The sequence below is a fragment of the Anoplopoma fimbria genome, chromosome 15 (genome assembly GCF_027596085.1).
Source record: "Anoplopoma fimbria isolate UVic2021 breed Golden Eagle Sablefish chromosome 15, Afim_UVic_2022, whole genome shotgun sequence".
NCBI lineage: Eukaryota > Metazoa > Chordata > Actinopteri > Perciformes > Anoplopomatidae > Anoplopoma > Anoplopoma fimbria.
The window spans coordinates 24,436,960-24,463,867 of NC_072463.1; the positions used below are offsets into that span (position 1 = coordinate 24,436,960).

Below are 26,908 nucleotides of genomic sequence, written 5' to 3' on the forward strand. Positions count from 1 at the left end.
AGTGGAAAAGATACACAGCCAAGGAAGAAAGAAATACAAGACAGAATACAGAGAGAGAGAGAGAGAGAGAGAGAGAGAGAGAGAGAGAGACGGTACATGTGACAGTCCAGCTCAACAGCCTCCTCCTCCTCCTCCTCCTCCTCCTCTCCTGCTGTCTCTCGCATCCACATCTCATTTTTTTTGGGTCACATCTCTTCATTTTCTCCTCCTTCCTGCTCCTGCTTTTTGTTTCGGTTCTTCGTCTTCGACATGTTTCTCACGTGAAGTCCGACAACTTGCAAAGAGAAAGAAAAGAAAGCAAAAGAAGGCAGATGCTCTGTCGGGGAATAAGAGAAACAACTACGCACGTTGGCATCTTCCCTTAGTGCCTCGCATCGGACGGAGAGACACCATGGATCTGTCATTCATGGCTGCGCAGGTGAGAAATCTCTCCTCCAATTTGCAATAAGATGTTTGGGCTCGTCTGAACTTTTTATTACATTTTTCCATTGATTTCATGGGCGTGGCCGGTCAACAAGTCATTTTTTAAATTTTCTATACGTCAGAACTCTGTTAATCAACTAACATACTAAATGTACTTCTGCTTAACTGTTAATCAATTCCATATCGATACTGAGACTTCATGGTATCTTATTTCCCCCTAGGATTATTGTAGTGGTCTTTAAGTGAACAGTTGACAGTCATCCTTCATAAGTTTATATGGCTTTATGTTTGTTGTAGTTAACAAGGTTATGTCTGACATGGACATGCTGTACTTGTGTTATTTTTTGACAGAATCCAATAAAGGATTGTGTGTGACAAAAAAACCCATCATTAAAACTTAGGACATCCTTATATTTCATTTTTATACTTATCTTATTGTATTTTATTTACATTAGTTTGATTGGACCCATACCTTATGGCATAATTGTGTTACTTGTGCTTTACATATTAATATATTTTAATGTCTATTTATTTTTGCTCCATAGATATAATAACACGTGTTATTGCGCAGCTGTTTTGGACATGTGGTTCGTTTCCATTAGAAGCTTCCATTGCTTCTATTGCAGGCTGTTATTCCCTCTGCTCTGTCTGGCTGCTTATGGTTTGTCTGGTGCCATCTACTTTGCCATTTAAATGTGCAACTGCCATTGAAAGGGTTCAGAGGGTTAACTTTGCTGCCAATGGCTGGTCTGCTGGCCAAATGCTCTCAAATCTTTTTTAATCTAGTACCCCTAAATAGAAACGCATTGCCATCCAAGAATACATTTTGAGCAATGACAGAGGAGAGCATGAAACCTAATGTCAAATCAGTCAAGAAGTATTCACTTTCATTGTGCAAACTTTTAGTGAGTGAAATAATAAATATTCAATGCTACAATGCTGACACCATGTCTTCCAGGACTTGTTGTCCTCTTGTGTTCTTAGAAACTTTGTTCGGGTAGCAGTGCACAGGAACCAGGTCTACTAACAGAAGCACAGTGAAGGAGGCAGACCACTGTCAGCCTTTATATGTGGGCAGTCAGTTACTCATATTCACAACTGGGAATGGTTGAATACCACAGTGTTTTAAACCACTCAGCTGGAGCCAGTGTAATATGTTTCTTCTGCACTGATGAGGATGCACAGCAGCGAGCTAAACACACTGTCAGTAATGGTGGAAGACAAGGAGCTGATTTTGAGGTTTTCACTCAAGCAATTGTGCAACAGTGAAAACAGTAATGTCAAACACATGTAATGACAGGCATTAGAAATATTAATAAATAGATCAAATGTAGTGTAAAAATGAATTCATACAGTAATAGGGAAACTAAATAACCACCAGTGAAGGATTAATGAAACACAGCATGTTATTAATTTAGTAGACACATAACTAAGGCTACAACTAACAACCAAATTCATTTTCAAGTCATCTACCGATTATAATCTTAACTGCTTAATTAATATTTAGTCTATAAAATGAAAATGTGAAAGTGCTCTGAGCAGATGGTGACCCAACCAAACGTCCCCACAAACGCCCTATTTTGTTTTAAACAAAAATGACAAAATGTGCCTGTAGTAAAACAGGCAAATTCACACCATTTTTCCCCCCCAGGGACTCCATAGCATCCTTTTCAAGAATGCAGCCCTATCAGAGAGCTAATGGCTAATTTTACTGAGGTGAAATTCATTCCAGTGCCAGCAGTCACTCTGTAATGGTGACTGTGAATTAAATCAGGCAAATGTCCCTGGAGTTTTCAACATTGACTTCACAATGGATGATTTTTTGCCCATTCATCTCAGCGTAGCTCTGCTGCCTGCAAATCACTGGACCTTCGCCATCACTTTGTCTCTGCAAGATGACGGATGCTGCCATAACTGTTCTTTCCTAAAGACAGGGAAAGTTTTCAGGGAAGTCAAACTCAGAGGACCTGGTTACTGAGGATAAAGAATGAGGAGTTCAGAGGATGTACTGGTCATGCAGCATGTGTTTACCAGTATTGGCCATTGTTATGCTGCATTTGCCACTCTTCTCTTTGTTAAAATGATTTGGTACGATATCACAGAAACATGCTTAATAGCTCTCTGCAGAACAATGTGCACGCTTTTGTATTTAGTGAATGATTTGCATTTGGCAGCAATGCCTCACTGGCTTGAAATGAAAAAGGGCATACTTCATTAGGCAAAAAGCGGTGGCGTCCTCAAGCATTGCAAAACATGGATTAATATGTGACAATCACAGTGAAGCGTTTGAATACTAAGCTGAGGGGCAATGAGGCAATTTTTTCTGTATATTTTTAAATAGACTGAATTGAGGAATGTAGGAACAATTTCCCTTAGCTCCTTTGAAATGGATATTAAGAATTATTTTTAATTTTCAATCGCTTAATAATTTGTTTTTCCAGACCAACTACTGTGATGTTACTCAAACGGTGTAAAGCTTTGCACCTTGAGAAGAGTGTCTCTTTCAAAATGATTAAAATGACAGATGTTAAGGCATCGGAAAATGAGCCAGGGTGTTCGCTGGTTACTGACTGATGTTGGGGTCAAGTGTGATGTGTTGTAGACAGGCTCCAGAGCCATCCTGGGCATCTTGCCAGTCTCAGAGTTGCTTCAACTGATCTGACTGCTACACAGGGCGGAAAAACCCTTAAGGCTTTGTCCATCCAGTACACAGTGACCCACTGGCCCTGGTCTTTTACTACGTTTTGCATGTAAACACGTGTATGCATGCAGCTGTAGTCTCACTTCAGATGATTTGTCTCTTCTTGACAGGCCATCAGAGTAGTTAGTTTCTCATTACTCAATTACTTATTCAGTGAAGCTGTGGCTCTGAGTCATTCTACCTGATAGGGTTGTCAATCTCAGTCGTCTTAGAAAGGACAGATGAAAGAGAACGGTTGATGATGGAGGGAACGGTTTACAGCTTCAACACAAACACAGCCATCTGTATTTACCCATAGCACCAAGACGAGGAACGCGAGTTGCAAATACGCTTCACTTTGGTGCCATGATACAATACAATAAGGTCTAGAAAGTCAATTCAATCAGAGTATATCATTTTAAAGTTTGTACATGTATCTAGCTGTATTGTCAAGATGCAGTCTGCTCCACACTTTCATGTAGGTTTGTCGTTTGCAGAATAATTTGCAAATGCTACTTTGATTACGATGGGATCAAAATAACATATGATTGACATAGAAGTGACATATGGTCAGAGAAAGACTGGCTGACAACAAGGCAAGAAGACTTGTTTGTGCACCACTGCCCCCCTGAGAAGAAGCCAGATATGGAAATGCAAGTTGAATAGTTCACAGATGAGATTATTTTCCTATTAAACACACTTTGCAAAATAGCAGCCGCCACAAGGCCTATATCAAGACCATCTTTGTGCTCAATTGCATAAAAAATTCAATTACATAATCATGTTATCTCACTGTGCATCCTTCACACCCGGGCTGTCCCTTTTAAAGAATAAATCTCCTGATCTCCTGATCTAGATGAGGCTTATAATAATGGCACACCATCCTTTTCATCTCAAGGAGTTCATTTCCCCTCTGGTGTTTTGTTTGCCCTTTCAGCAATTGGTTTTATATTGTGAAAACTTGCAACAGCCCTGATTCTCAGCCGTTTTCCTCTTTTATGACCCTGCAGTGTTGTAAAGGGTTGAAAAAACAAGCTTTACCTTGAACCAATAACAAAGAGCTGTATGCACAAGAATAATCAATTCTTTAAATACATGAAAAGCTTGTTAGGTCTGCATTCTATTTTTAGAAGAAAAAGCTGTGTTAAGATTTGATGCCTTTGTATTTCAGTGTTTTTTTTACCTTTACATTTTATTCCTTCATGTATAGTCCATCATCTTTCAGATAAATCAAACAAAAATTTGCAGTAATGTTGAAAATGAAACCACAGTGAGTGTGAATTAATTTTTTGTGTGTCTGTGTGTAGAATATGAATATGTGACTTCACACAGCCAGGAGGAGCGTTCAAAGACATAAATGGACTGCGAGGGGCAGTATGCAATGTTAAAAAGTAAACCCTGCTTTTTTAATGAGCCTTAGATGAAGATGTAGCCCTGCCTTAACAGCAGGCCTTCATGGTTTACTCTCACTTGGTGGATTTTCTGATGAAGATGCATACACTGGAGGCAGGAGCATTTAGAACCTTTGGATGACTTTTGATTTTACGTCATCCTCCCTATAATCAAAACAAAAACTCATTGAAAAAGAACGGTTAATGTTTTCTAGCTGTTGCTGATGTTGGAGGGATTCGGGTTGAATGAACAGCTCCAGGTTCAGTCTGTTCTTTTAAAATGACAAATTGTAACTCTCTCATTGGCAACAATTGAATAACCACCAGGATGCTGCAGCTCTCTATTTTTGGCTCTAATAACTGTTGAAGCAGGCACCAAATAGCCTTGTAAACAAATTGACTGTTTGCTAAACTCCTTCCTCTAGCATTGCTTGTCCAATCATAACATAGCAACAGTAACTAGGCACGGCAGGCCTATCAAGCTCTGGGTTTCTATGAAAGATAGCGAACAAAACTGAGTACCGTATTTTCCGCACTATAGGGCGCACTGGATTATAAGGCGCACTGTCAATGAATGGTCTATTTTCCATCTTTTTTCATATATAAGGCGCACCGGACTATAAGGCGCATTAAGCGAAACAAAACAGTCAGTCAGTCAAACTTCCTCCACTTCCTACCATTGATTCATTAATGTTGAATTCTCTCGCAGCTGCTCTATTCCCATGTTCTCCTGCGTGACTGACAGCCTTGAGTTTGAAGTCCGCGTCGTAAGCGTGTCTCTTGACAGGAGCCATGTTGGGTCCTTATACACACACACTGTAATATTATGGTGAAGCACAGTATGTATTACTCCTGACGCTCCTGACTACGGTGGCCGTGATGCTGCTGCGGTGCGGCTTTGTAGTTTACTAAGTCTACTAAAACATGTTGACAGAGCGCCGTGTACCACACAAAACCGCTCCCAGGTCAGTAAGCACAACCAGAATTAATCCATATATAAGGCGCTCCGGATTATAAACTGTCGTTTTTGAGAAAATTAAAGGCTTTTAAGTTCGCCTTATAGTGCGGAAAATACGGTATATAAAAAGGTTTGTATGATGGATTATTTTATAATTTATTTATTTCCCTATCCAAAACCCTAAAACAAGAGCAACAATGTACATAATGAATTAACAGTGTGTGTCTCTGTGTGTGCCACAATTGGCACTTAGTAGCTTAACCAATGGCACACTAACAACAAGTGTGCTAGAGAGTCTTTTGAAAGTGTTGACGTGCCCTCTCATCCGCATGCCAAATTAACTCTTCCACAGCCATTGGCCTTGTGCAGTCTATTATTTATAGTTTGATTGATTTTTTTATCCCATCCTTCATTCTACGAAGACTCGTCCTACTCTGTCTATAATATGGCTCTGGCTTATATTGTTGCTTTCTTTGAAACATTTGAATTCATTGATGATAAAAAAAAAATTGTGGAAGGTTGATAGGGTTAATGATTTCAACTTGGACGTGGATGTTTTCATAAGGATGGCAGCCTTCTGTATAGTGCTCTCATATCCAATTACAATTTCGTGATTATGGGAGAAAAATGTTGCCTATATTGATGGAGTAAAACTACAGATCCGTTGGAGATTTAAATTTAGATGTGGAGTTATAGTTAAACTTAATGTAGCATAATGTTGAAATGCCACACTGATTAACAAGAAGCTTTGAAAATGGTACTGCATATCAAAAGGTTGCCAACCCCTGGCTTAGAATGAAGGAGGAGATTCTTCTAAAGGTGCTCCCAGAATCTGGTATCAGGAGAGACTTCAGATATTTGGTCCAAGTATACTGGATCACATGTTTTTAAGGCAGCACATTTTATTAGAGGATTAATGTTTCGACGCCAGGCCCATCAGGCGTTAGCTTCTCTCTAAATCAAACAACCCTATCTTCAAAATGTAAGTTTTTGAGGGGTAAATCTGCTCCCATTTTCATTGTGCTGTGCAAGAACACAGAGCCTGCCAGCTGTAGCAACTGCAATTAAGGGCAAGGCTTACTGATATGTAGCTACTGGTTAGATTTGGGGGCATTTGACAGGATACAGTGATGAAAATAATTTGACTCAGCTGCCACATTACTCTAAGTAATTTCCCAGTGTCTTCACGCTATCTTAGCTTACAACATGTTTGCACTGCTGACACAAACATCTCCCAACTGTTTTGCAACCTGAAATTGCATATTGAAAGAAGTCCTGGGGAGAATGAAAGGGAGACTTAATGGACTGTGACAGCCAAGTATGAAGTAATAACATATTTCCCTGATAGACCTAACTGCATGATGCAATATATAACCGTGACTCTGATAGTCAGCAGGTATGAATTATGTATTATCATATAAATATTCTATATTTAACTCATCCTGAGATCATTTCAAAGCAGCTTTATCCCCTTATTGATATGTTTCTGAATTAAACTGAGCTATCTTTTGGGGTTAAACTTTGATGGATATTGACTCATCCTGTTCATCTTTAAAAAGAAAAAAAAGAAGCTCCATGCTGATGCTTTTTTCCATTGAAGTGCAAAACAAATTCAGCTCATTAGCGGTTCTTTTAATGAAATGATGGGAGTTAAATAGTGTGCTGCTGCTTTGCTTTTTTAGAAGGCAGGCCAAAAGCTGAATGGCAGCAGCTGATTACACACTATGAAGGAGGAAGCAGAGGTGAATTATGATCGTAGTTAAAAATCACCACAGCTGACGTAATTCATTGAGCTCAATTTAATCATTAGCATGCCTTACATAAAGTAATAAAACTATATGATCATGTTGTGTAGTGTGAGTGAGTGAGTCTCCAGCACAGTTTTTTCAGTTTTCCAGGAGATTTTTCATCCTTGAGTGCAATTTCAGTAAATAACCCCTGTGAGTACAGAAAGAGTGAAAGAATATTTTCTTGTTGGCTTGAGCAAAATTTATCAGGCATCATTTTAAGGGGCTTTTAGATTGTTCTCCATTTTTGGACGCCATAATTTCTTTCACAATGCAGTTTTTCCACAATTTATGTCAGTTTACAGCCCAAGCTTTAAAACCCTAGTGACTTCAAACAATGCTTCTGTAATAACACCAACAGCAAAACCTGCTTTTGATTGGATCCGTTTCACTGGGCCTTACACTTTGAGTCTGACCTTGGGCTGTGTTCAAAGAAAGCTGCCCTGAAACTAATGACAATGTTCAGCTAGAAATACTGTTTCCCTAAGAGGAAAATCTCAAGTTTGGTGACCAAAGCCGAAATTAAGGTTTCAATGACAGTCTCAGTATGGATCCACAGCTCAGGACCAATCTGACTGTATCTACGCAGCATCTCATTATCCTGGATTATGCAACACCGCTCCTATGAGGACTCGCTGTATTTTAGTCTCACAGCTCATTTGTTTTATAGGCATCTGATTATTAGGCTACAAATGGACCAGTTTCAATTTCCCTGCTGACGAACTCCTCAAAACGTAAATTACACCTGTCCTCTGTGCTAACGTATGATGTTTTGCTGCTGATATTTCACACCATCTAAATTACAGCAGCTATTTTCGTCATACAATACTAGCCTCCCTTTATTCTCCACAGCTCTTATTATGTTTTATATGAAACAAATCTGACTGCGACCTTCTCATTTCGGGTGCATGCAACTTTAATGACCCGATGATGAATCAGGCACTTACAGTCAGTTGTATTACGTATGGAAATCATTTGGAATGCCCTCTGGTATGCATGAGTGGTGGAGAAGTACACTAACTTAGATTTTTCTTAAAATGTTGAATTTTTTATGGTGCTTACAAGGAGTTGTGAATCAATTCGCAGCTAGAGCTTGAAGCTATTATTTTCAGATGCTGTGATGTGTTTCGAGCTAAATAGGCCTAAAATAATACTGTTTAGACCACGTTTTCAGGCTAACAATGCACCGATATTAGTAGTGCATATGGATCTATGGTCGCTCTCTGTTGCTGTTGTGTTTCACTGTTCTTGAGCTATTTATAACACATTACCTCATGAGGTTTTTGCCACGATTTAAAGGATTTTTCTCCAGTCAAAATGAGTGAATGAGTATTGAGCTTCTCCATGTTGCAACCTGTGGTGCGCACAACACTCTGGTGTGCAGTACATCCCATATCCATTTTGGCCAACAGCTACTCTGTGAGCTTTACACAACCCCTACAGGGTCGATGCTCTGTGGGATTACTATTTTCCCTACTGTGTGTAAAATAAAAAAGATTCTAACACATCATTTAGAGGCAAATTATATTGTTGATTGCTGCAATTACTAATCAAAGACTGAAAACATTATCATTCATTTATTTCACACTGAGTCTTCGCTTTATGTGATGCCAACAGCTAACACAAAAACAGACACATCTGTACAGGCAGGGCTCTGTCGCCTAGCACTCACCTCCTTGCTACTTGTGATATATATCCATCTCAGAGTGTGAAACACACATAAATGTATTTATTTATAGCCGTGATTTATGTACAGAAGGCCCTGAACAATGAATCTAGCGCCCTCAAGAGCAAATGTTTGTGTTTGATCATGTAAATACATGTTTTCATATAAAACAGGTTTTTTCTTTACAAATGAATAATCCACATATGGATGTTGTGCACATGTTTCCTTGTTACATCATCCGTAAACTACCAAACACGTTTCTCTTTATTGCCTCACACTGTACATGCACATACATGCATAGATACATGGACACATACACAAACTTTAAACATTAGATTAATTCAAGACTGAGGGCAAGCAGAGTGAGGGAGCACATGCTGAACTGTTACAGTATTTGAAAACACTAACTAGGCCAACATGGCACTTGCGTGACAAATTCATAACGCACCCCCCCTCCTCCTCCTCCCATGGGGAAAATACATACAGCTACCATTCATAAATGCTGATGCCAACCTGCAGCGGTATATACAGTACTGTAGCAGCTACACCAGTGCAAGACGTGAGATGAAAATTCCATTTTACAGCAGTAATGCTGAAGGCAATTTACACAGTGAAGAAACATAAGAGCCAATTGCATCAACAAAAACATTGCAAGGATATTTTCCACTTATTATCCTAAACCTCTCTTAATTTTTTTCCGTGAGGTTTGCTTCAGATATTATTAGTCACATTCAGGAACCTCCCCTAACTCGACAAACCAATTCTACCTGTTAATGAGCAGGTGCGCTATGGTGAGATTTTGGTCTATAAAATGGCCTTATAAGGCTGCCTGTTCTGCGCCAATTGTTGGCAAGTTTCTTTCAGAAGAATGGTACCAAAGAGTAATAAAGAAGAAATTAACCAGCAGAGCTCTAATTTATGTGTTTGAAAATCAGCAGACAATTGCTAAATAATATGTTTCTAAAGAAAAGCAGTTCATGACTAACTTAGTATGAGAGGTGACAGATATTAGAAGAGATCGAAAACTATAGCCTAAAGTAGGTTATGTTACACTGTTTGCATAACAGATGATGATATTGGACAGCGACCTGCATAAAAACCCTGAGGCAGGTGTCAGAGTGAGAGAATTTTACAAACTACTACTGAAATGTACACGTTTATGTGCCAAAATATGGCAGTAAAAAAGTATGGAATCTAGAAAAGAAATTCAGTAAAAAGGCAAGCCATGATGATCATGATATGGTAAACATAATGTTATTAAGTTAGTCTTACATGTTTTATTTATTGTATTTCTGTATCATATTTCAAATTATAGTTCATTCAAAAGAGTTCTATTTTTCCTGCTAATGTGCTAAAGTGTTGAATTCCACAAATTCACTCAAATCACTTGTATGTACAGAGTACAGATAAACAGTGTTAAGACTGAAGAAACTTTATCATAGAGGCTGAGATAGATAGCCATTAAAAAAAATGTACACTGGCTTATTGCAACGTAACAAAGAAGAATTCACATGACTTACAGCCTAGTCTCACAGAAATACATGAAAAGTCCACAACCTGTTAAGCATTTGCATCAAAACAGTGCCAAGGGTCAATTAGGATCCTTTATCTGTGATTGACAAACTTATTAAAGTGTGTCCACGTGTGTATGAAAGGAGAGAGCTAGTGACAGGTACTAAACAGTGAGAAGGAGTACTTATGGTGGGTGGGGAGGGAGGTTGATTGGTCAAACCAACATAGGACTCTTTACGAGACCATTGTTCAAGACTGTTTGTGTAAAGTGTTGTTGTGAAGTGAAGCGTTTGTGACATTTCTTCCTAAACTTCACTAAGTCGTCTTGTTGCCTTGACCTAACCTTCATTTGAAAGAAGGGCTGAGCGATGAAAAAAAATTGGAAAATTTGTGCCCAAGTTCACCAATCAATAGAATACATTTTGTGACTCTTTCACCAACTGCCATGAGATTGGGTGGGGACTTAATATGCACTGACAGGTATTGGACAGGTTTGGGTGATGGGATTTTGCATCAACTTAAGCAGTTTTTAGTATGCATACTAATTTATGAGTATACTTAATTTTTGGTCTTTTTTCCACTGTGAACAGAAATAAATAGTCAAAACCTGCTTAGAATTAGTATGGGAGTGGCATACAGCTTTAACAGAGAGGATAATTAATCATGTTTCTCCATGAAATTGCAAATTTGTGACAGCTGCTCGCAGGCTATTACACAAGAGAGGAACAGAACAAGGGTAAAATAATTGTAAGGTTGCTTTTATATGTAAAACAATAGAGTGAAAAAATAAATAAATAAGTACACGGCTAAAGGCCCTGAGGAATTGAAAGTGTTATGCTTAATTTATATTTGACAGGAACAGTGAAGGTTCACAGGGGTCTGCAGCAATAGCTGAGGTTTGTAGAACAGGTTGACGCACCCACTGTGCGCAACAAGAAAGACTGCTGTGTTTGATTGCCTGATCAGAAAACTTGTTGGCTTTTCATTAATAACGAAACTTACAGAACATTTATTCTGGTGATTTATTCCACACACACAGAGGATTAAAGAGAAGTAAGTGGAGAAAGTTTGCTGATACTGTCACCTTTTTGCAGGTCTACTAAAAGTGTTTGTTACAGTTTTTGGAATTAAGTAAACAATGACAAATAATATGCACTCAACAGACTCAGAACACTGCACCCATAGTCTATATATATAGTACAGTGTCTGTGCATGTTTACTTCAATGCATGATGTACAGCGGGTAAAATAAGTATTGAACACGTCACCATTCTTCTCAGTAAATATATTTCTAAAGGTGCTATTGACATGAAATGTTCACCAGATGTCGGTAACAACCCAAGTAATCCATACATACAAAGAAAACCAAACAAATAAGTTCAGAAATTAAGTTATGTGTAATAAAATGGAATGACCTGTATGGAGAAACTAGTCGCATGCATTGCTCAGGTGTGATTTTGTCTTCAAATCTAGAAGGTTCCGTGGGGATTCAAGTCAGGTGGCCATTCTAGCAGCTTTATTTTCTTTCTCTGAAACCAATTGAGAGTTTCCTTGGCTGTGTGTTTGGGATCATTGTCTTGCTGAAATGTCCACCCTCGTTTCATCTTCATCATCCTGGTAGATGGCAGCAGATTTTTATCAAGAATGCCTCTGTACATTTTTCCATTCACCCTTCCTTCAATTATATGAAGTTTGCCAGTGCCGTATGCTGAAAAACAGCCCCACACCATGATGTTCCCACCTCCAAACTTCACTGTTGGTTTGGTGTTTTTGGGGTGATGTGCAGTGCCATTTGACCTCCAAACATGGTGTGTATTATGGCATCCAAAGAGTTCAATTTTGGTCTCATCTGACCAGATTATATTCTCCCAGTATTTCACAGGCTTGTCTAAATGTTGTGCAGCAAACTTTAAACAAGCTTCAACATGCTTTTTCTTCAGCAATGGAGTCTTGCGTGGTGAGCGTGCATACAGGCCACGGCGGTTGAGTGCATTATTTATTGTTTTCTTTGAAACAATTGTACCTGCTAATTCCAGGTCTTTCTGAAGCTCTCCACTAGTGCTCCTTGGCTCTTGGACAACTCTTCTGATAATTATTTTCACTCCTGAATCTTGCGAGGAGCACCTGGTCATGGCCGGTTTATGGTGAAATGATGTTCTTTCCACTTCCGGATTATGGCCCCAACAGTGCTCACTGGAACATTCAGAAGTTTAGAAATCCTTCTGTAACCAATGCCATCAGTATGTTTTGCAACAATAATGTTGCGAAGGTCTTGAGAGAGCTCTTTGCTTTTACCCATCATGAGATGTTTCTTGTGTGACACCTTGGTAATGAGACACCTTTTTATAGGCCATCAGTTGGGACTGAACCAGCTGATATTATTTGCACTGACAAGGGGCAGGACTGCTTTCAAATTACTGATAGATTTCAGCTGGTGTCTTGGCTTTCCATGCCTTTTTGCACCTCCCTTTCTTCATGTGTTCAATACTTTTTCCCTGTGTCATTCCATTTTATTACACATAACTTAATTTCTAAACTTATTTGTTTGGATTTCTTTGTATGTATGGATTACTTGGGTTGTTACCGACATCAATAGCACCTTTAGAAATATATTTACTGATCAAGTAGAGAGCTACACAAAGATGTGAATAAAATGTTCCCAATAAAAATAAAATAAAAGAAGCAGCAGAACATGCAGATGATTTTAAAGAGCTTAATTTCAATAACTTTAACACCATATTCATACATATTAAATGCATGCCATAAGAAATAATTAGGGCCCTTGTAACGATAATGTGACCCTCATATATTTTTTTTCAGAGAGCATCAGAAAGTCACGTGGTTTGTATTGCAGTTTTCACAATATACCATAGAGGATGGTACCGGCAGGCAGAAAGGATCCATATTCAGTGGCGGTTAAAGGACAAAACAATAGGGAAGAATCCCACTTCTCTTCTTGGCAAGACCCACCCTGCATAGCTTGTTTAGGAAGGGATGATTGGTTTAGGTTCGGCAATGACATAGGGTCAGTATAGCCCATTTGTCCGGGCATAGGTCCTGATCAAATTTGGTGTACCGATAACCTGGACATCTTCGACGCCTGGCCAATCCTAGTGCTCGAATGCTACACATGGCAGGTCTTTTTCAGAAAAGAGCACAAAAAAACCCACAGTGTAGTCAGGTTGGTGATGAGTAATAGAGGGACATAATTGAGGACATAAACACAGAAATGACAGTCATCAGCAAGTCTGAAATACCAGTTCTAGAGCCATCATCCAGATGGAGACAGTGTTAAACATGAGGCTGAGGGTGGGTTCTTTTCATATTATGTTGACACCACCTATCAGGCAGTAGTGAGCAATGTCCACCCAGATGGCACATTTTGTTTTAGATTTAGCAACAACAGAAAAAGGAATTATTGGGCTGCCAATCTACAAGAGGACCAAACACAGCATCAAGCTTGTTGGCTGTAATAAATGGATTGTGAAAGAGAATGTGGATACGGAGATGATTTTATGATAATGACATGACACTATGGTAGTGGTAAAACTAGGAACAGAATCAACCCAGGATTGATAAGGAGCAGAAAGTCTTTGTACTGATGCCAAACCCAGTCATCACGAGGGAGTGTTATTCATCATTGGTGAGTAGAAAAGACGAAAGGGTCTCATTAGAAACATCAGACGCCTCTGTGGCTGAAAAGAAACCGGGGCTAGAACAGTCATTGTTATGGCCCATGCAACTGCTCTAAGGAAAATGAGCAAGCAGAGGTTGAACTTGAGATGTTACTGAGCTGTTGACAAGATGATCATAGCTGAGAAAGATGTGGTGTACTTGATGAAAGTCGGGACACACTACACTGTGGGTGCAGTTGTAAATCCGCAAAAAAAAAAATCAGAATCTGAATTGGTTAATTGCTAGGTATGTTTGCACCTAAAAGGAATTTAGCTTGGTGATTGGTGCATAACAATAAACCCAGTGCAATAGTATAAGACATCATTTAAAAATAAAAAATGAAAATGTACAATAGATTTAAAAAAACAAAAACACAATTTAATGATACGTTAAAATAAGTCTGTTATTTAAGTCTCAAGTCTATATATAAAGTGAAGGGTTGTGCAGGAATATCTTAATGTCTGTAATTGTCCTGGGGATGTAGGAGTCAGAGTCAGTGGGGATCCTGGGCTTTGTTTATGAGCCCAACTGCAGACAAAAAAACAGTTTTTATTGTGTGAGGTATTGGTCTTGATGGACTGTTCAGTAGAGTTACAGAAATTAAATATTGTGAGAAGTTACAATACTATATGTAATTCAGAAAGGAAAGGGGGAACATGAGGTGCTACTCTTCTTCAGGAGATGACTCTTTTGCCTTCATTAGATGAGGACAAGTGACTCTGCTGCAGCCTTGGGGAGCCAGGAGGGAAAATATTTAAGGCCTGCCTTAACAAGGTCGAACATGAACAATCTAAAGAGAGACGTTAGACAACAGAGTGAGGTCTAGCACCCAGGACTGAACCGTGACCTGGACGCTTGGGGTTGGAGAGGAGCGCAGACCTCTTCTAGGCCTTGTAGGGTTTTGGAGTGAGAAAAGTGATATGAAGTGAATTTGAGGTTTGGCTGTAATGCTCATGCTGCCATTAGGTTAATATTGATGATAGAATACGGCCTGTTTTGTTATTCAAATTCAGCTGTGAGGAAGACACACTTTAATATTACTTTTAGCTCTGCAGCATTAATAAAGCTAAATTTATTATATCCTTCAAACAGTAGCTTTCTTCTTTGCCAAATCAAAGGACGTGCATATCAATGAGATACTGAAAATAGTCTGCAGAGCAAATGAAAGTATTTGCATTATGAAGCACTGTTGGATATAATCAACCTTTTGCTTGGATTAATCCCCACAAGCAGGAAGCATATCACTGGGCTGAAACTTACAACTTAAAAATTGTATGAATATCCAGAATTTGAAATTATAAACTTGGTAGTTCAAAAATAAAAAACATCTAGTCGATGGTTGAGCTAAAATGAGGGCTTTTCATCTCCGATCGGGGTGTTTCTGCTTGCGTAAGAGTGGTTACAAACCAGTGCTACCCCTGCTGCACCTCACCTAGTGTAAAGTCTTACATGACTGGAGATTCAATTAAGGCTTCCATCTCTACGCCTGAAATGTCTCTGTATTGCACAGTTAATGAGCAGGCATGGATGGAGCCATAGGGGCAGCTGACGCCAGCAGCAGACACACAAGAGAGCGTGGTGATCTTTTTTTACTTGTCTTGTTTTATATTTCTTTATTTTTGACAATCTACAGTGACTTGTTTTCATTAACTCTGCCCTCATTATTTCCATTGCAAAGCAATGCAGCACGTCTAACTATATTTAACCATGGCAAGTCTAAAAACACTGCAACTATTTGCAGCAGATATTATCTTCAGTTTTATTTCCCAGCGTTCTTTCAGAGATGATTTTTCTGACCTTTCAAAAAACCTAAATTCCTTTTGACTGATTTGTTTACGGGGTCAACTTTTGATTTTTTAGTCTTAAAAAGGGCAAATGATTCACTCTAACCTGTTATGCTTTATTTTAGTTTTTATATTCTTTTGTGATCTTAAAAATCTTTAGAATTCAGTGACATTGACTGTGTTATAGCAGCAGTTTATTCTGGTTTTAAATTCAACACATTGTGTCAAAACTCAGCCCAAGGTTGCACAAAGAGCAGAGCCTTGACATCGAGCCTATGTGCATTTTAGTTAACTTGGAGAGCATAAACAAAAGACAACCAGAGTCGGCAAAACCAAAAGTTTGTAAGCCAGGAGACAAACAGAGACACCCTCACGGCCACACGCTTTTATAGTGTTATGTGTCATCTGCGCAGGTGAGCTGAATTTTCATGATGAGCATCATCTACACCCTCAAGCACCTGCAGGGAGAGGCTCTCCACAGAGTGGGGGTGCATGACAATTACCTTAATTGCGTCCACATTTTGCACCACACAAAACCCACATGGCATGCGTTTGTTCAGCTTAATTATTTACATCTTGGTTCATTGATATTCTGTAGGTTGTGATTAGAATGTTTTAGAATTAAAGAAATTATATAGTCTAAATGTTTTTGGGAAATTGGAAATAATGTTAATATTTCAGAAACCAGTTTGTGCCCAGGGATTTTTAGCCTCACATGTGACTGGATTTAAGAAGTCACTTAAATTGTTCATTGCTGAAATATTACAGACTCTCCTCTCTCCATTCCTATAATATTATTCATGGTAGAGATTAAACCTGGAAAATTGGACAGATAATGAAGAGAAAATCTTTCTAATGAATGAAGACAGATATTGTTGTTTTTTTACACACACAATACAGATCCATTAATTTCAACTACATGGTGAATGAAAAAAACATGAAACCTAAGAGTATTATTCTCAGGTTGGTTTTGTTATTAGTCTGTCCACTTTAGTATAAAACTGCAGTTATGTTGTGTGTTTCCAATCAGAAAAATGACTTTTCCATGAATAAAGTCAGTTTTCTTGTTAGCCATGAACATGCAAGAGGTAGCCTGTGACTCTACTGGGTGTGATTTAATTGAAATTGCCCACAATGTAAAATACATGAGATTTTGAAGTGGTGTGGGACATTGCAAAGCAAGACATCTATTTTGCTATAGCATGTCCTTTGGTGTAAACTGTACCATAGAACACATGCTGCTGCACATAATCCAGTTTATGCATATTTAAAATAACTGCTCCAATAAATAATAAATGGCCCCCAGGCTTTGGGGGAAAAAATGTTTTTCTGTAGATTTTGAAAAGTAGCTCAAAATGAGCGTGTGAATGGTTAATGAAAATATGTCAAAATTAAACAGTGATGTATTTTAATGCAGGGATTTGGCAGTGTGACAAAAGCCTTTTCACTGAGTTAAACACCATAGTTTCTTTTCAAAATGAGGACGCCTAAGGAAATGTGATGTATATCATATCTATTTATGTACATATATTAAGTAATCATAAGTTAAAAAGCCTAATGATTGTCCTCCTGATTGTACTTCTCTAAAAAGCACTATGAGAAAGTGCTACTAAGTCACTGTCCTGCTTTTTTCTCACTCTCTTTTTCTGTCTGAACAAACACAGTCGCGATGACATAGAGAGAAGATAGCATGATCAGAGTTTCAGCAGTGTGATCTTAGAGCCTAGAGAGGTATTCACCACTATAATCATCTAAATAATTGAAAACATTTTAAAATACTTTCTAGGCTTACAGTTTGATACTGTATCTGTTATCTGAGCTTCTTAATTCTTTGTTTTGGAGAGGAAATATTGATGCATCTGCAAGGAATAAAGATGAAATATGATCTCCTCGTCAAAATGTAAAAGTCTTTCAACTTTCCAGCTCCACTCATTCATCACCCTCCTCCCGTCTGTCTGTGTTGTGTTTAGACGCTGCTGACAGTTGTCATGTTTGGTTTCAGGATTTCTGTCTTAATTCCTGTGTGAACTGAGTCTTGAGAGCTTGGGGCGTCACAGAGCAAAGCACTACAGATTTAAACATACACTTACACATGTCAAGAGTGAGACACTAGGACAATAGAAGCTCCAGCCTTGCAGACACACGCACAGCCTCAGTCTCTTTCACTCTTTCTTGTCACTTAAAATTCTTGCCCCTGTGATCGTCTGGCACTGCTTCTCCGATCTCATCTGGCAGGAATAAGAAATGACTCTTTGTTTGTGGTGGATTTTAATGTTTAATATTTGCTGACGAGTCTAGTTTCATATCAAATTTAAGTCATCACGCAACTGCTAATTCGTGGCATAGTATATCAGTGAGTAACAACTCCAGATGTGAACATGCATTATTTCCTCCACCTTTAATATTTTTTCCTGCTTCGAGTGGCGATAATGGTACAAAAAATCACATTGAGGTCAGATAGACCATTGACAAAAGAAGCATGAAGGTGATACATTTATAATTCATAATATCCAAGAAGTATAAGAAGTTTCCCCTGTGCTGCTCAATTTCAACCTAGCTGACAGATTGACCAGGGTGTCAAACGAGGATCACTTGGGCTACACTTGTTCTACTGAATTATAAGATTTATTAAAAAGTGCTGCTGGGCTGCTGAGACAGGGAAAATCAATGAAAGCACAGCTGTAAATCTGACCAGTAGGAACCAGGCCTTAAACTAGAGGTCTCACCTCCTTAAAACCTTTGTAAATCTCCCACCAAATTTATAGCCATAGGTGTATTGTATGATACAGACCAAATCTATTGTTTTCACTAAGTCCCACTATTGTGTAGAAGGAGTGGCTATTTTTCTTCTGCAAACCGCCAATTAAACACATTAGGGATTAATCTGATTTTTTTTCAAATTTGTAAGCCCATTTTATTAATTTCCCTGATCAGTGGTGTCCTGAATTGTAAGTGCAGTAAGTTAAAACCTTCCTTTGGTAAATTCACATTGTTGTCTTTTTGTACTTTTTTGAAAAGCTAGAAAGAAAAAAAGATCTAAACCTAAAAAACAAAACAAATGAACATACAAGTTTGAATGTAAGTGTATATATTGTAGTATATGGTTTAGTTTGGCCATCAAAATTAAAGCAAAAAAGCAGTGACAGTGGATTTTATTTTACCTTTTAAACACTGTCAACCAAATAGGTTTTCTGTTCTTTTTTAACATTTTGCAATATGGAGTATTTCAGAGAATCACTGTGTGCACCAGCTGAGAGCTCAAAGAGGCTTACAAAAGGGAAATACTGTCCAGTGTTTGGCTATATCTGAAATCACTCCTTGTTTAGAATAAAGACCAATACTTTCTGATTGCCATTTAATTTGAGTGTCTGAATTTAGTGTGAAATATATTGCTGCAATTGATTGTAGTCTGAACTTAGAAAAAAACAACCTCCGCAACGGAAAAGTGCAAAGGAACAATCATTCAAGTAGAAATTTCAAATTGGGAACTCGGGCAAGATGTATGGACCCATTCCAGTGATAATGCAAAATAACGATGATTCCTAAGTGTCTGTTAGCTCCATTAACTGCTCGCTATAGGGTAAACTACTGAGCGTTTCAAGTGTTATTTAGCCATAGGGACTATGTAGGGAGCAAAAGAAACACCAGACAAGCAACAACCAGACTAGTGCGGTATGCATCCATTTTTCAAAAAGCTGTGATTTCTTAACTCCCAAGTCCACACATGAATTAAACATGAGATATTTCATTCAGTGATTCTCTTACAACACCATTGTGATACCAAAGCACTTAACAGGAGGAGTTTTTAAATATAAGATAGTTTCTCCCTGAAATGACATGTACCATCCCTGTCCCTTTTTTAAATTAATATTATTATCTTACACCTCGATATTATAAGAAATCATCATCATCATTTTACCAAAATGATCTTGTTGGTATTATGATGCAGTAAATAGTTATCAATGTGCATCAACGCAGCAGGTTTAATTGTTTTAATCTACATGGTGACACACACCTGTGGTAGCAGAGTGGTGACTGAGCGTTGAGGCAGTGAGAGGCTCGTCAGACCAACAAGTCACATCAGTGTGCAATTACGTGTGTGTGTGTGTGTGTGTGTGTGTGTGTGTGTGTGTGTGTGTGTGTGTGTGTGTGTGTGTGTGTGTGTGTGTGTGTGTTTGACATGTCATAGTCTGCTTTGACACAGGCCTAATAATGTTTAAGGGTGATGTGTTTAATAAAATATTATCATGGCTCCTTAGTGTGCTTAGTCATTGCTTTTAAATTTACAGATGAGCCCTTTTGTCATATGTGCTGTCTTTGCAACAAATCCATGAATCAAACATGCATGCAAATGAAGTTGTGTGTAAATAAAATATACTTCCTCACATTTATTCAAAATCTTACAATCATGTTGTAGTTCAGAATTGGCAAAGACTCAAGGGGTATACGTCTTTTTCAAAACACTGCAGCAGTGCTCATGAATGTTTTCCAAGTTGCATGAGCCAAAGTTAATTTCCCACTCTGGGAAACCGTTGAAATCCCTTAACAGATGAGTCTGGACAGCAGCGACGTTGAAACTGATATTGCACAAAATTTTAGGAATGAATACGACTGTGTATTGCTGGTAGGACTGAAACTGTGTGATCTTCCCTAGAGAGTTAACTCCTCTCTGAACAGGGCCAGTCCTGTCTTTTATTTCAAATATAGGGAGCTTTTTTTCTATAATAGCTATGGGTGAAATCAGTACATTTGCAGTAGGTACTGTACAAGACTCTCTCTGAAAATGCAATCTTGTGTGCCCTTGTGTCCTAGGGGTAAGTGTGATTTAAAAATAAAAGAAGTCGCAAGGAAAATCCATAAAAAACAAAGATGATATCATATGGAGACAAAGTCCACAATAACAACCTTCCAAGCAGTCAAAAGAGCAGAGATGGTTGAGACAGTTGGGAAAATCAACATCTGTGTGTTTTCACTGATTGTGCGAATGATGTCAAACGCAAGGTTCATTCTTTGCACAGCAGGGGTCCACCTCTCTGTGCCGATCTTCTCCGTTACAGTTTGTTCTCTCGAGAACATGTTGAAGTTTGTTCTCCACAAGGACACAAGTATTGATTTTCTGATTTGACCTCAAATTATCCCTGAGTGAAGAAAAACAACTTGTTCCCTCTGATTTCGTCTTCACAGACAATGCTTGGGTGCTTTTCTGGGTAGGTATATGTTTTGGTTTCCCCCAATAACCAAAGACATTTACTTGGGCTTTGCTTGTTTGTTCCAAAGCCATTTCGCTGAGCACTTACTGGTGGCGATATCCAGAGGAGGCAATTACAGTCCATTCTATTTCACAATTACTGTGATCATCCGTGTAGGATGGCACAGCTCGAGGAACAGCTGGGACGCATAAATCAAAGCTGTGAGAGCAGAGCAGGTGGATTAGTACAGTGAAAGGCGTGTCACTGTATCATCTTCCATAGATTGGGATTTTCCTGTGTGTTGCACAGCTGTAGGCATTACTCAGCCAAGGAGGTGTGAAATATGCATATCAGGAGTTTTCTCTGGTGTTGGTTAATGGAGGATAGTTGTTCCATATGATACACACAATAGAATGAAACGACTGTATATCGTTAATCATGTTTATTTTTCTCATCACTAACATTATCAAATCAAATATATAAATTTCAGATTGTAGTTTTAAAGGAACAGACAACAAAAAAGGTGTTTCTCTTAATAGCTTTCATTTTTACTTATTTCTTCTGTTGGAGAAGTCCCTCAAATCAGTGTTTGTGCTAATGGTACCTTCTTCCTCCATAATTTAGTCATTTAAGTCTACACAAGATTACACAAATTGCTAATATCCTACATTCAATGTTTGGCTGTGATTCTTGTGTTTATCTCGCTGGGGATTAACTACTTTACTCTTAGTCACTTGGGAGGAACGGTAAACTATTAGATATCCAAAAAGCGAGGTGTACATGCATCCAAGAAGCATTTGAGACAGTTTGCAACCAAATAGTTTGAACCACCTCTGGAGCTTCTGAAGCTACTGTAGTTGTAACTAAACTGCTAAAGTCATGCTTCTTCTGTTGCTTTAGCCGTAACCAAATAGGTTGAGTTTCATAACCGTCACTCTCTGGATTGTGATAGGGCCCCTGATTTGCATGTAGCCCCAGAAAACCGAGACAGAAGCAATTAGATTGGCTGTCTGGCCAACAAGTGTAAATGAAAGTGCTCTTAATCTCATCTGGATTGTTGTTGGAATATGATACACTTAAAATGAGTGTAAATGTTGCCTCTTTGAAATAAGATACCTCTATCATTCCACCATTCTGCAGCACAGTATGCTACTATGGTCCGTTTTCAAATAGGGGCATAAAATGTATTTATTTCCCCTCTTTTCCATTAAAGCTTAACCACCTGCTGCACAAGATCCACATGGGAGATGTGAGCTTGGATAACTGAATAGAGGAGCAAGTCCCTAAGAAAAAAAATGATATAGTACTGACATGTCATCAAACACCATCTCTACCACAAATAGCGAGCAATCAAATATTTAGATTCAGTCTTACTACTGGGATATTTTTAGAAATATCCACTTCATTTAATATGGTACACTTCCTCTATTTATGCAAACAGCTCACTCCTGTAGACAATGAGTTACTTATGAATAAAACATTTAAATATAAAGAATGCAGACAGGGTTGAGAGCTTCAGTTATCGTCTGAGTTAATGTTAGATTAAGATAGATGCAGCTTTGAATGCAGGATAAGGTTGTCAACATTGTGGTGTCTCGAGATCACAGTGTGGTGTGATTTTAATAAATAAGAAATCAAATCAGCAGCATGTTGATGAGAGTGGTCAGATGAGCTCCTAAGGCTCCAAAATACCCTTTTAAGATAAGATTTGAATAACAAAGCAGATTTTGCCAGCTTGAGTTAATCGTTAAGATTACGCGTCAGAAAAATATAATTTCATTAACGTCAACACTTCTTGTTGTTTGCAGAATGCAAATTTCCTCACAAGTTTATGACTTTCTGTTATTTAGCTTTTTAATGTTATTCAAATTATCACCTTTTCGAGCTGGAGCACTACCTGGGGCAGTTGTGCGCATCACAATAAATACTGAATAAGGATATGTTAAAAATGTAGCAACATATTCATTCTGCATACCCACATAATTGGAAGCGGCTCGGCTAAAAGCTCATCATAATCATTTTTAACTTAATTAATCATGATCCCAACAGAAAGCAACTAAATGAGCATACAAAAGCTAATGGTGCATGCAGGCATAGTGCGACTCCACAGATTCCAAAGGCAAAAGATCATCACTATACAACCAAAACTCTCTGAACTAGCAGCCAAATAATATAAAAAATGAACTTCACTTACTATTAATTTTGTCTTACCTTTGCTGTTTTGTGATCAAACATTGTGTTTGACATTGAATCATTGCTGCTAATTGTTACTCCAATGTCTCTAGATTTTGAGTCGATTCCAGCTGTTTGTATTCATTTGCTTAGCATGGAGTGGTATTTTCACCCTGCCTTCCTTCAGCATTGAACAATGTATTTTAGCCTTCCATGTGAAAACATGGTCTATGTCTCCACCTGGTGGCTAAATTGGAATACTGCACTCATCCTTAAAGCATTTAATTTGATACAGGCAAAAACTGGTCAAATAGACCAATGGATTATGGTTTTCTGAAATTAAATATTTCATTTACGCTGTGTTCCATCTTAATTTACATATACCCAGTATCATAAAAGCAGATAATAACATCTCTGCAGACATCTTAGAAGTGTTACCTTTACTTTTTTAAATCTATGTCTAAGTATGTTTTTTGGAATAGCTACTTGTTCAGTTGTCCATAATATGTGCGTTTATGTTAATAGAAAACTACGATGTATGTGTCTTTTTTTGTGTATAATATTTTAACGTTTTCTTTATCTGAATTACTTGATATGTTGATGTTTTGTTGTCTCTGTACTCTGTACTGTACACTGTCTCTGTCTATGTCTTGAAATATTTTAACTATTAGCTTTTGTAGATGTATTTTACCCTTGGAAGTTTGGATGGTTAACTACACCTGTTAGCATATAGCTTAAGCATTTTGCATTTTGTGTGGGGACCATTTTACTGACGAAGATCCAACGGGAATCAAAAAATTGTCCATTTAAATTAATTTGTGGTTTGGCATCAGTGTGCCCACTCTTCTCATTGATGCTCATTTCCAATAACCTCCCATCTACATGGGAAATGCGTATGCCTTTTTGGTAGGAATCTGCTCATAATAATGAAATGTTTAAGTGGATGAAAGGTACATATGAAATGTTGTAGCAAGAGGAATCAGCAGTTACTGGGTGGGGGGCAGGGAGACCCAGGTTGCTGGACTTCATGCATGCCTGTCTGCCTCCATCATGCTCATATGTACAGCAAGTGCACCACAGAATGTGTCATGTCATTATTCACCACCAGGGGCCAATGAACGGAGAGCAGCAGAATGCCTACTAAACAGTGCTTTCCCTGTGTGAAAGTCGACCTGAAGTGTGTGTGTGTGATAATGCTTTGTGCTTTAGCCTGTGTGTACATGAGAGAGAGAGGGGGGATGAGAGGGAATGAATGTGAGCAAATGAGCAAGCACGACAGAATTTCTGTGTTCATTCCTCTGAGGTATTTTTAGCATTGTTTTTCAACATCTTCAGCAAAGTCTGTTTTTCCACTCTGAGTGTGGTAATGGTCTCTCATGCATTTCTCAATCATTTACCCTGTTTTGGAGACACACACACACACACACACACACACACACACACACACACACACGTAAAGTATTCTCACACAACACACACAGACACATGAAAAGCATTCAGTTGCTTTAATGACTAACCTACACAGGGTGCCGAATGTCCCAAGCAATAAATCATTTTAACTTGCCACATCTGAAATATTCATTCTTTCTTAATCAAGCACTGCTTCCTAAATACACACATGCACACACACACACACACACACACACACACACACACACACACACACACACACACACACACTGGTGTGACCCTGCATGCCTGTGTGGAAAACCTTGTAACCATTTACTAATGATGTCGTGATGCAGCTACCTCTCATTTACTTTAATATAGCACTTGCTGTTGCACGACTATAGGAAACAATCTGGCGTGCTATGATAGTCAGGAAAGTGAAGATTTTTACTCCCTGCACTAGGACTATAAAGTGGTTTGTTTTTTTAAGGTTTAAATGGTTGCTCAAAGAAAACATTATTGTCATAATAATAATAATAATCAATCCTTTATTAACAATGGGGAAATTATTGCATTTAACCCATCATGCTAGCAGCTTTATGATGATACACAGCAGTGCTTTGAGCTTAATGCTAACTTCAGCATGCTAATATGCTCATAAAGCCAACATTCTGATGATTAGCAGGTATAATGTTCCCACATTGTGATTATTTTTATTCGGTATTTGGTCATGACCCAAAGTATTGGAAAAATGTAAAACTGGAGTTAAACTGAGAGGAAATATAAAAGTAGTTAAATTGTAATGTACCACATGCAAGTTTTTAACTGTGGAATGTTACTCCCCACTAAACCCCTTATTTCATTGAAAAAACATAGAGGACATGCTGTCAGTGTCCTAAGTAGCTACGGCCCTGTCAGTTATTGGAAAAGCAAAACCTGCATGAAACACCAGACTTGCAACGTCTTACTTCTCTCCGTATACTCTCAAGACTGACAAGATTGAAACCTTTCTCTTTACGTTTTCTCCTCCCCTCCTAGATCCCAGTCATGACGGGAGCCTTCATGGACTCCTCGCCCAATGACGACTACAGTGGCGAGCACTCGCTCTTTAACTCCTCGGCCAGCGTCCACGCCGCTGCCTCTGCCGCCTCAGTACACGGCCAGCAGGATGAGGCGCAGTCCATGTCTAGTGATGCAATCTGGCTCTGGATTGCCATCATCGCCACAATCGGAAACATCGTGGTGGTTGGGGTTGTCTACGCCTGCACTTTCTGATGAATATATGCTTACAAAGACATAAACACGCACACACACACACACACACACACACACACACACACACACACACACACACACACACACACACACACACACACACACACACACACACATCTTGCGTTTTGTGGAACTCTGGACCCCTGAGCAAGGCAGTGCTTTGTAGACAGACACACTCTCTCTAAATCTCTCTCTCTTTCTCTCTCTCCCATGCACTTGGCTTTTGGATCAGTTTGAGCCCCTAAGGGTGTGTAAGTTGTGACACTGGACAATGACTTATAGACTGATATATTTCTTCATCGGAGGGGAAGACTGGGACTTGGCTGCATACGTCGGCACCAAGCATTTTTTGGATGCTTCAACAGGCAGTTCGAAAAGAAGCGCTTTTTGTAAAAACAGAAACATCAGACCGACAAGAATCAAAGGAAAGGTTTTTTTTCTTTTCAGCTAAGTTTCTTTTCATGTTTCTCCTCAGACAACACCCTCATTATGATGCAGAGATGAGAATGGAGATTAGATGGGGCTGAGGATTCAGGTTGATCCAGGCCATCTTAAACATCCACCAGATAGCTGCTTAGCAATTTAGGGCACTGCTGTTCAATTATGCGGCTGAACAGAGATGGTGAGTTTTAAAATATTTAGAAAGTGCTGGGATTATGTTCGTGCCAGGCAGCCCCGAGGCCATGGACGTTGGAGCTCAATTAAGGACTAACTGGTGGCTTAAACACATTGTGGACACTGATCATCAGCGTATATAGCATCCAAACAGTTTTAATGACAGGAAACAAAACACAAACATGTTTAAAATCTCATAAACATACACAATGAATGACTTTATGATTAGATTAGTGGTGTAAAACTAAGTCAACCCCTTTGAAATGGATGTTCTTAATGTCAAATACTTACAGTAATATTCACCAGGGATTTTAAGAAAATCTAATTGTATTGTTACAGTCTGTTGAGTCATGTCTAGATGTTATCTACAGATGTTAACAAAATACAATTAAA

At 38.6% G+C, this 26,908-nt stretch overlaps 1 protein-coding gene across 2 annotated transcripts; it reads left to right on the forward strand.

Moving 5' to 3' along the window:
- The first annotated feature begins 339 nt into the window (after positions 1-339).
- Positions 340-25,921, forward strand: LOC129103955 (uncharacterized protein C14orf132). 2 transcript variants are annotated; one of them, XM_054614603.1, is made up of 2 exons: positions 340-418; positions 25,664-25,921. In XM_054614603.1, the coding sequence occupies exons 1-2, from the start codon at positions 392-394 to the stop codon at positions 25,898-25,900; spliced, it is 264 nt and encodes an 87-aa protein (XP_054470578.1). In that variant the 5' UTR covers positions 340-391; the 3' UTR covers positions 25,901-25,921. The 2 variants fall into 2 exon arrangements, with proteins under 2 accessions (XP_054470578.1, XP_054470580.1); XM_054614605.1 differs by lacking the exon at positions 340-418 and adding an exon at positions 15,601-15,669.
- Positions 25,922-26,908: the final 987 nt, after the last annotated feature.

Bases quoted from the DNA above. Each gene is read 5' to 3' on its own strand.
- LOC129103955 (XM_054614603.1), top strand. From the start codon at position 392: ATGGATCTGTCATTCATGGCTGCGCAG. The intron at 419-25,663 runs GTGAGAAATCTC...CTCCCCTCCTAG, and splicing joins TGTCATTCATGGCTGCGCAG to ATCCCAGTCATGACGGGAGC.